The following is an 8,284-nucleotide window of genomic DNA, read 5'->3' on the forward strand; positions in this document are numbered from 1 at the left end:
CCCGCCGCCCCACACTGGGGGAGCCGCGGGAGCACAGGGAAGGGCCCGCTGTGGGGCAGAGTGGGACGGCCATGGACCCCCAGCTCAGCTGTCCCGAACCTGTGCTGGATGTGGGTTGGGCTGGACACAGCTGGGAGGGGACCCTGACCCCATCCTGCCCCTGCCCCACAGAACCCCCCCAGGACCACCCTGTCCTGCCCCTGCCCCACAGAGCCTGACTTGGGGGTCCCCCACGTCCTGCCCCTGCCCCACAGAGCATCCTCCACGGACCCCGCACCCTGCCCCACAGACCCCCCCCACGGACCACCCTGTCCTGCTACTGCCCCACAGAACACCCCCTTGGGGAACCCCCCCTTCTGCCCCTGCCCCACAGACCCCACTCCCTGGAGACCCCTCTGTCCTGCCCCTTCCCCAAAGACCTGCCATCCTGCCCCTGCCCCACAGAACACCCCTCGGGGTCTGCCGTATCCTGTCCCTGCCCCACAGACCCCTCCTTGGGGGTCCCCTCTGTCCTGCCCCACAGACACCCCCTGCTTGGACCCCTTCCCGTCCTGCCCCTCCCCCAAAGACGCCCCCTGGAGACCCGCCATCCTGCCCCTGCCCCACAGAGTCCCCCCGCCTCCAGCCCCCCCATAACCGCTGCCCCCCACTCTCTTGGGGGCCCCCCCCCCTCCGCGTGACCCGAGATGCCAACATGGCGGCGCCCGAGCCGCCTTCAGCCGCAGGGCGGAAGGAGCCGGAGTCACAAGACGGGAGGGGCGCCAAGATGGCGGGGCCAGGAAAGCAGCCGGGGCCACGTGACCGGCGGATCCAAAATGGCCGCGCCCATGGTGCGGGCGGCGCGGGGCAGGACGGCGCTGCAGGCCGCCCCGCGGGGGGGTAATGGCGGAGGGGGCGGGGCTCCATGGGGAGGGGCGGGGCCTAAAGGAGCCGCGCTTAAAGGGGCCGCGCGTGCGGGCGGGGTGCGGCCTGTGGCAGCCTTGGGGCCTGTCATGGCGGTGAGACCCTACGGCTCTCACCATGGGGCAGCACTGGCCCTCTGCACCCCGTCCCGGGCAGACGCAGCTGCCGACAGCAGGGCCTGGTCATCCCTGGGCTCCCGCACAGCTCCCTGCCCCATGGGGCTCCCTCACCCCCCCACACAGGCCCCTACCCTCTCTGGGGGGGCCAATAAATAAGACCCGAAACTGGCTCTGCGTCCTGTGTGACTCCAGCGGGGACCCCCACGGGGTCCGGCCCTGTGGGAGGCCTCACAGCGGCAGGGGGCAGGTCCGGTGCCCTGGGGGCAGGGGGGGGCTGAGGTTGGTGGGGGCGGGCAGGTTGATCCCCCCCCAAATCCTGCTGCCTGCTCCAGGCCTGGTTTTGCCCCTCTCTGGCCCGGAGGCACCTGGGTGGCACCTCCACCTGCCTGACACCGCCCTGGCTGCAGGGAAAACCTGGCCCAGAGCCTGGATCTGGAACAGGGCCTGGCAAACTGGGGGGGCTCCTTCTCTGTGAGCTGGGGCAAAGGGGCAGGGGGTGTCCCTGCCCTGCAGGGGGGTTCAGGGCTGGGGGGGGGGCACACAGCCCGAGGGGTGCTCCTGCCCCTCCATTTCCCCAACCGCACTGGGGCCTGGCCAAGGAGAGGGGAGCAGGGAGGGGGTGGCAACCCCCCCCCCCCCCCACACACACACACTTTTGCCCCCCAATTAGCTGCCCTGGGAAGCCTGGCACCCCGGGAAGCACAGCAGGGTTGGCCCTGTCTTGGTGCAGATGGGTGACCTGGGGTGGGGGTCCGCCCCACAAGAGGCACCCAAGGGGGAGGGCAGGCTGGGGGGGCACCTTCAATGGGGGGGGCAATGGGCGGACCCCCCCCCCCCAAGCCCCTGAGCAGGGCATGCTGGCAAGGTCGCTGCACCGGGATGCCGCGCAGCCCCCCCCCTCCCCGCTGCCCCCCTGGGCCAGGCCGACCCCAGCGTGGGCGAGCGGTGGGTGCGGTGCCGGACTGGCGGTGGCGGCGGCGGGCTGGGCCTGGCCAGGCTTGGGCCGTCCCCGGCGTTAGGACCCGGGGCCTGTGCGGTGCCAGCCCCAGATTCCAGGCTAGTTTCCCTGGCGTGACGTCAGGCGCGAGCCCGTCTCGCTCCCGGCCTGCTCCGGCCCCTCTCCAGCGCGGAGCACTACGGGGAAAATGCTGCTCTCGGTGCAGCCGCGCTCCGGCATCGCCGCCTTCACCTACAACAAGAGCAGCAAGAAGGTACGGGGGGCCCGGCCTGCCCGGCGGCCCCCCCTGGCCGGGGCGCCCGGCCTGCCTGGCCTGCCGCCCAGCCCGGCCCTCGGCCCCCCCGGCCCGGGGCAGCCCCCGCCGCGGGGCAGCGGCGCCCTGGCCTGGCCTGCGCCCCCCCGCCCAGGGCTGGGGGGACGCGTGGGTCGGGGTGGGGGGGAACCGCCATGGCAGCTCCTGTCCCCCCCCCCCCCCCCCGGGCTCGGCCACGGCGGGGACACGTTCCCCCTCCCGCGGGCGGCTGGCCCTGGCTGGGGTGGGGGGGGAAGGGGGGGGCAGGCCCTGAGCGGGGGCGTCCCCCACGGCAGGGGCCGTCCCCGGACGCCTGGGCTCGCACCCTGGGGAGCAGTGGTGAGAGCGGGGCGGGGGGGGCAGGACGCCTGGGCCCTCCCCGGGCTGGGGCTGGGGCACCGGGGAGGGAGGGAGGGGGCCGGACGCCGAGTCCTGCTCTGCGCCGGGGACGGACGCTGGACGCTGGGGCTGGACGTGGCCACCCCGGCCCCTGACCTTGGGAGGCCTCAGCGCCTGCCCCGGTGCCTCAGTTTCCCTGACTCGCGGGGGCCGGGCCGGGGGGGCCGGGCACAGGGGCTGCACCCACCCACCACAGGCACCTGCCTGTGCCGGGACACGTGTGCACACGCGTGTGCAACACCCACGCACCTGCCGCACGTGAGCACGCAGCTCTGTGCCAGGCATGGCAGTGCCCCCCGCGCACGCCTGCCACACGCCTGCGTGGCCTGGCCGAGCGCTCGCACACGCGTTCCCCACGCGCACACGCGTGTCACACGCTTGCATGCGCGCCGGGAAGGGCGTTGGTGCTGGGTCCCACGGGCGCGCGCCCACCTGCACGCGCACCCGCTGCTGTGTGCACCCGTGCACACGTGCGCACTGGGGACCCCGGGGGTGCCCATGGCCGGGGGGGGCACCCCTAGCCCCGGCGCCCCATGACCGGGGGGGGGTCACCCCGTCCCCAGTGCTGGGACCTGGGGACAGACGCCCCAAGCTGCAGCCAGGCCTGGGTTTTGGGGGGGCGGGGGGGTTGTGGGGCCAGGGAGGATGCGGGGACCCGGGGCTGGGGGGGGGTCGGGGCACGTGGGGGTGGCCGCAGGCGATTCATTTTTTTCACGTTGACATCAGGCCTGGAGGGTTCCCAGCCGGCGCCGCCTCCGGCCCGGGGGCCCTGGGGGGGGGGGGCGCTGGCCCCCGGGCCCCATTGTGCCTGGGGGGGAGCGTGGGGGGTGCAGGGGGAGCCGTCACTGACCGCTGCCCCCAGCAGCCCTATGCGCCGCCGGCGCCGCAGCCGGGCCCCCCCAGCCCCAGCCCGGCGGGGGGGGCCGCCGACCAGCTCAGCAAGACCAACCTGTACATCCGGGGGCTGCACCCCGGCACCACGGACCAGGACCTCGTCAAGCTGTGCCAGCCGTGAGTGGGGCTGGGGCACGGGAGACCCCCCCCGGGGGCCCGCCTGGGCAGGGGGCAGGACGCCGGGGTCCCCGCCGCGGTGGGGCTGGGGGCTCAGGCCAGTACTGACCCCCCCCCCGCTTCCCCCCCCCAGCTACGGGAAGATCGTCTCCACCAAAGCCATCCTGGACAAGACGACCAACAAGTGCAAAGGTGGGGGGGCGAGGAGCCGGGGGGCTGAGGGGGGCTGGGGTGCTTGTGGGGGGGGTCTCACCCCATTTCCCACCCCCAGGCTACGGCTTCGTTGACTTCGACAGCCCCACGGCGGCTCAGAAGGCCGTGACGGCGCTCAAGGCCAGCGGCGTGCAGGCGCAGATGGCCAAGGTAAAGCCCCCTCGGGGTCTCGGCAACCCCCCCGGGACCCTGTGGTGCTTGGGGCCCCCGCCCCGCGCGGCCGCCCTGACACCCCCCACAGCAACAGGAGCAGGACCCCACCAACCTCTACATCTCCAACCTGCCGCTGGGGGTGGACGAGCAGGAGCTGGAGGCGCTGCTGAAGCCCTTCGGGCAGGTGGTGTCCACCCGCATCCTGCGGGACCCCCACGGGGCCAGCCGCGGCGTGGGCTTCGCACGGTACGGGGGGCTGGGGGGGGCCGCTCCGGCCGGGGGGGGCTGCACGGGGCTGGGGGCATCCGGGAGGGCTGCAGGGAGCTGCATGGGGCTGGGGAGGGGGCTGCAAGGGGGCCGGGTGCCCAGGAGGGCGGGGGGAGTTGTGTGGGGCTGGGGGAGCTGTAAGGGGGCTGGGGGTGCTTGGAGATCTGGGGGTTGCAAGGGGCTGGGGGGGTTCCCTGGGGCTGGGGAGAGTTTCATGGGGTCAGGGGGAGCTGCATGGGGTTGCATGGGGCTGGGGGTGCCCAAGAGACCAGGGGAGTTGCAAGGGGCTGGGGCTGCATGGGGCTGGGGGGGCTGCAAGTGGCTGGGGGGGTTCCCTGGGGCTGGGGGGAGTTTCATGGGGTCGGGGGGAGCTGCATGGGGTTGCATGGGGCTGGGGGTGCCCAAGAGGCCGGGGGAGTTGCGAGGGTCTGGGGGTTGCAAGGGGTTGGGGGGGCTGCGAGGGGCTGGGGGCGCCAAGGAGGGGCCCCGCGCGCAGCCCCCCGCCGCAGCCCGGCCGTCCCCCAGGATGGAGTCCACAGAGAAGTGCGAGGCCGTCATCACCCACTTCAATGGGAAGTACATCAAGACGCCCCCGGGGGTGCCAGGTGGGCCGGGGGGCCGGGGGGGCTGGGGGGCCTGGCCGGGCCGGAGCTGATGTCCCATCCCCACAGCCCCCCCGGACCCACTGCTCTGCAAGTTCGCGGACGGGGGGCAGAAGAAGCGGCAGAGCCAGGGCAAGTTCGTGCCCAACGGGAGGGCCTGGGCCCGGGACGGCGACGCGGTGAGAGGGGGCCGGGGTGGGCCGGGGGGCGGCCAGGGGGCCGGGGCGGCTCTGACCCCCTTTGCCCCCCCAGGGCACCGTGACTTTGGCCTACGACCCCGCGACGGCGCTGCAGAACGGGTGGGTGCCCCGCGGCCCCCTGCCGCGCCCCCCCCTGCCCCCCGCCCCAGCCCCACGGGCCCCCCCTGAGCCCCCCTGACCCACAGGTTCTACCCGGCGCCCTACGGCCTGGCCCCCAGCCGGATGATGGCCCAGACGGCGCTGGCCCCGTACCTACCGTCCCCCGTCTCCTCCTACCAGGTAGGCCGGGGGTGTCGGAGGGCCATGGGGGGGCTGGGGGGGGCCATGGGGGCCGGGGAGAGGCCATGGGGGTCAGGGGACCCCAGGGGTGCCCGGGAAGGCCCCGGCCCCACTCGGCCCCGCTGCCTGCAGGTCCACGGCCCCGCCTGGATGCACCAGTCGTACCTCATGCAGCCCACGGTGAGCATCATCCCGCGCATCATCGCGTGCATCATCGCGCGCATCATCCTGCACATCACCACGCGCATCATCCCGCGCATCATCGCCTCGCACCTGCGCTGCCAACATCACACCTCGGGCAGGCCCCGCCCCCGTGCCCATGGCCCTGCCCACTTTGTCCATGGCCCCGCCCATAGGCCCCGCCCCTAGCCCCCACCCCTGCCCCACAGCCCCAGTCCTTGGCCCTATGCATCCCCATGTCCTCACCTGACCCCATTTCCGTGGCCCCACGGCCCCACATATCCCCATGGCCCCACATGTCCCCGTGGCCCCACATGTCCCCGTGGCCCCACGGCCCCACATATCCCCATGGCCCCACATGTCCCCGTGGCCCCACATGTCCCCACGGCCCCGCATGTCCCCACGGCCCCGCATGTCCCCCGGCCCCATCCCGTGCCCCCCCGCGCTACTGCAGCCCCACTTCCCCGCCTGCCGTGGTCCCACGTCCCCACGTCCCCGGGCGCCGCACCCTTGCGAGCCCCCCCGCGGCCCCCCCCCCGCGCCCCCCCGCTGACGGAGCCGTGCAGGGCGCGGTGCTGGCCCCCGCCGTGGACCACGCCGTCTCCATCCAGCCCTCCGTGATGGCGCCCCTCGCCCAGCAGCTCGGGCACCTCTCGCTGGGCACCGCCGGCACGGTAAGACCCCCCCCGCCCCCCGCCGCCCCCCCGCCCCGCGGCCCCCCCCGCTCACGCGCTGCCCCCCCAGTTCGTGCCGGCCGCCGCCGTGCAGGGAGCCTTCGTCCCGCCGTACCCGCCGGTGCCGCCCTGCGCCGTGGCCGTGGAGGTAGGAGCCGCCCCCCCGCGCCCCCCCGCGCGGCCCCCCCCGCCCCACTAACGGCCTCCCCGCAGGACGGCAGCGCCCCGCCGAGCCACGTCCCCGTGGAGTCGCCGTCCGAGCACAGCGCCTACCCCTACCCCTACCCCAAGTAGCGGGGGGGGGCCGGGGGGGCCGGGCCGCCCCGCTCCGGGCACCCAGGACCCCGGGGGGGGCGCGGACCGGGCTGCGCCCGCCGGGGCCGGCCCGGACCCCCCCCCCCCGCCCGGCCTCGCTGCTCCGGGGGGGCCGCGGCGGCTCCCCGCCCCGGCTCTGCCTTTACCGCTGGTTTCGAGACAACTTTTGCCTTCTTTTGTTCTGTTTTCTCTGAAAGGAAAAGCAGCCCCGGCCGGGGGGGGCGGCGGGGGGGCTGCAGCTTCCGTTGCTTTTCGCTGCCCCCCAGCCTTGCTGCCCCCCCACAGCGCCCCGGGGCTCGCGGGCGGCGGCCCCCGGCCTCCCCTTGCAGGGCTTTTTTTCCTCCTGCATTTTCTAAAAAAGGAAAAGAAAAAAAAAGAAAAAAATAGGAAAAGAAGAAAAGGAAAAAAAAAAAAAAGAACAGCCAAGGGGGGGTCGGGCCCCCGCGGCCCCCCCCGCCCCGCGCTCCCCGGGACGCAGCGCGGGAGCCGCGGCGCCGCCGGGACCCTCGGTGCCTTCTGCTGCCGCCGTTTCGGACTGTGCCCCCCCCCGGCCCGGCTCCGGCTCCGGGCACCAGCCCCCCAGCAGGGCCGGGGCGTGCTGGCCCCCCCGCTGCCGCCGGTCCTGCCCCCGGGGGCGCGGGGGGGCCCGGGGCTCTGCATGTTCCTCCTCTGCCCCCCTGCCCCCCGCTTGGGGGGCAGGACAAGTGCAATAACCCCCCCGCAACGCTTTCACCTGGCGACGGGCGCCCCACGGGTTCCCCAGGCACTTTAGACCCCCCCGCGCCGGGGGCGGCCGCGGCCCCCCCGCGCAGCCCCCTCCCCCGCGGCGCCCCCCGCTTGCGCAGCGACAATCAGGGGGGGCCGCGCGGCGGCGGCTCTTTGAACCAAAGATCGAGGGTGTCGCGGGGGTGCGGAGCCGCCCCGGCCCCCCCAGCCGCCCGCCCGTCCCCACGGGGCTCCGGCCCCCCCTCTGCTTCCAGCTCTGGGGCCGGCCGTGCCCCCCGCGCCAGCTCTGCCCAGGGCCTCCCGGTTCTTCCAGCCCCCCCGCAGCAGGGCCCCCCGGCCCGCCATGGGGCAGGGGGCCCCCGGCCCCCCCACGGGGCGGCGGGGCCCCCCACCACACATCTACCTCACCCCACAGCTCGGTGCGTGCTCAGCCCAGGCCTGGGCCTGCCCAGGGGGGGGCCGGGGCCCCCGCCCCCCGCTTGGGGTGACACCACCCCCCGGTTTCCAGCCACCACCCACCTCTGCCGTTGCTGCTAGCGCCCGGCCCCCGGGCACGGCCCCTTTGGTTGGGGGGGACGGACGCCCCCAAGGAAGGAACCAAAGAGGGAGACCTGCAGACGGGCCCCCCAGGCCCCCGCGGCCGGGGGCGCCGGGACCCCCGCCCCGCTGCCCCCAGGGAGGGGCGGCAGTGCCGGGGCCCGGCCCGCCCCAGGCCTGGGGGGCCTGAGCGGCAGCGGAGAAGCTGCGGCCCCCCAGGCCCCCTCGTGCCCCCCTTTAATTTATACGTAGCGCATTTTGTACAGGTTTTTAAGTTGCTTTTTTTTAAAATCTCGAGAGGTTTCTAGTTTTGTATTTCTTCCTCCTGCTTCCGCGCTCCGGCCCGGCTCGTCCCATCCTGCCCCCCTCAACCAGCTCCCACCGTCTCATTTTGGAGTTTTTTTGTTTTTAAATAAAAAGGCGAGAAAAGCTGACGCCTCTGTCATGGGAGAAGGG

At 74.3% G+C, this 8,284-nt stretch overlaps 1 protein-coding gene across 1 annotated transcript; it reads left to right on the top strand.

The window, feature by feature from the left end:
* Nucleotides 1-2,035: 2,035 nt before the first annotated feature.
* Nucleotides 2,036-8,262, top strand: RBMS2 (RNA binding motif single stranded interacting protein 2). The gene is made up of 13 exons (XM_064498636.1): nucleotides 2,036-2,233; nucleotides 3,534-3,682; nucleotides 3,816-3,874; nucleotides 3,954-4,045; nucleotides 4,137-4,294; nucleotides 4,841-4,920; nucleotides 4,987-5,096; nucleotides 5,170-5,216; nucleotides 5,303-5,396; nucleotides 5,529-5,576; nucleotides 6,143-6,250; nucleotides 6,321-6,398; nucleotides 6,464-8,262. Exons 1-13 carry the CDS (start codon nucleotides 2,168-2,170, stop codon nucleotides 6,542-6,544), a joined length of 1,170 nt encoding a protein of 389 aa, XP_064354706.1. The 5' UTR covers nucleotides 2,036-2,167; the 3' UTR covers nucleotides 6,545-8,262.
* The last annotated feature ends 22 nt before the right edge of the window (nucleotides 8,263-8,284 follow it).

This window comes from Dromaius novaehollandiae, chromosome 28 (assembly GCF_036370855.1).
Source record: "Dromaius novaehollandiae isolate bDroNov1 chromosome 28, bDroNov1.hap1, whole genome shotgun sequence".
NCBI lineage: Eukaryota > Metazoa > Chordata > Aves > Casuariiformes > Dromaiidae > Dromaius > Dromaius novaehollandiae.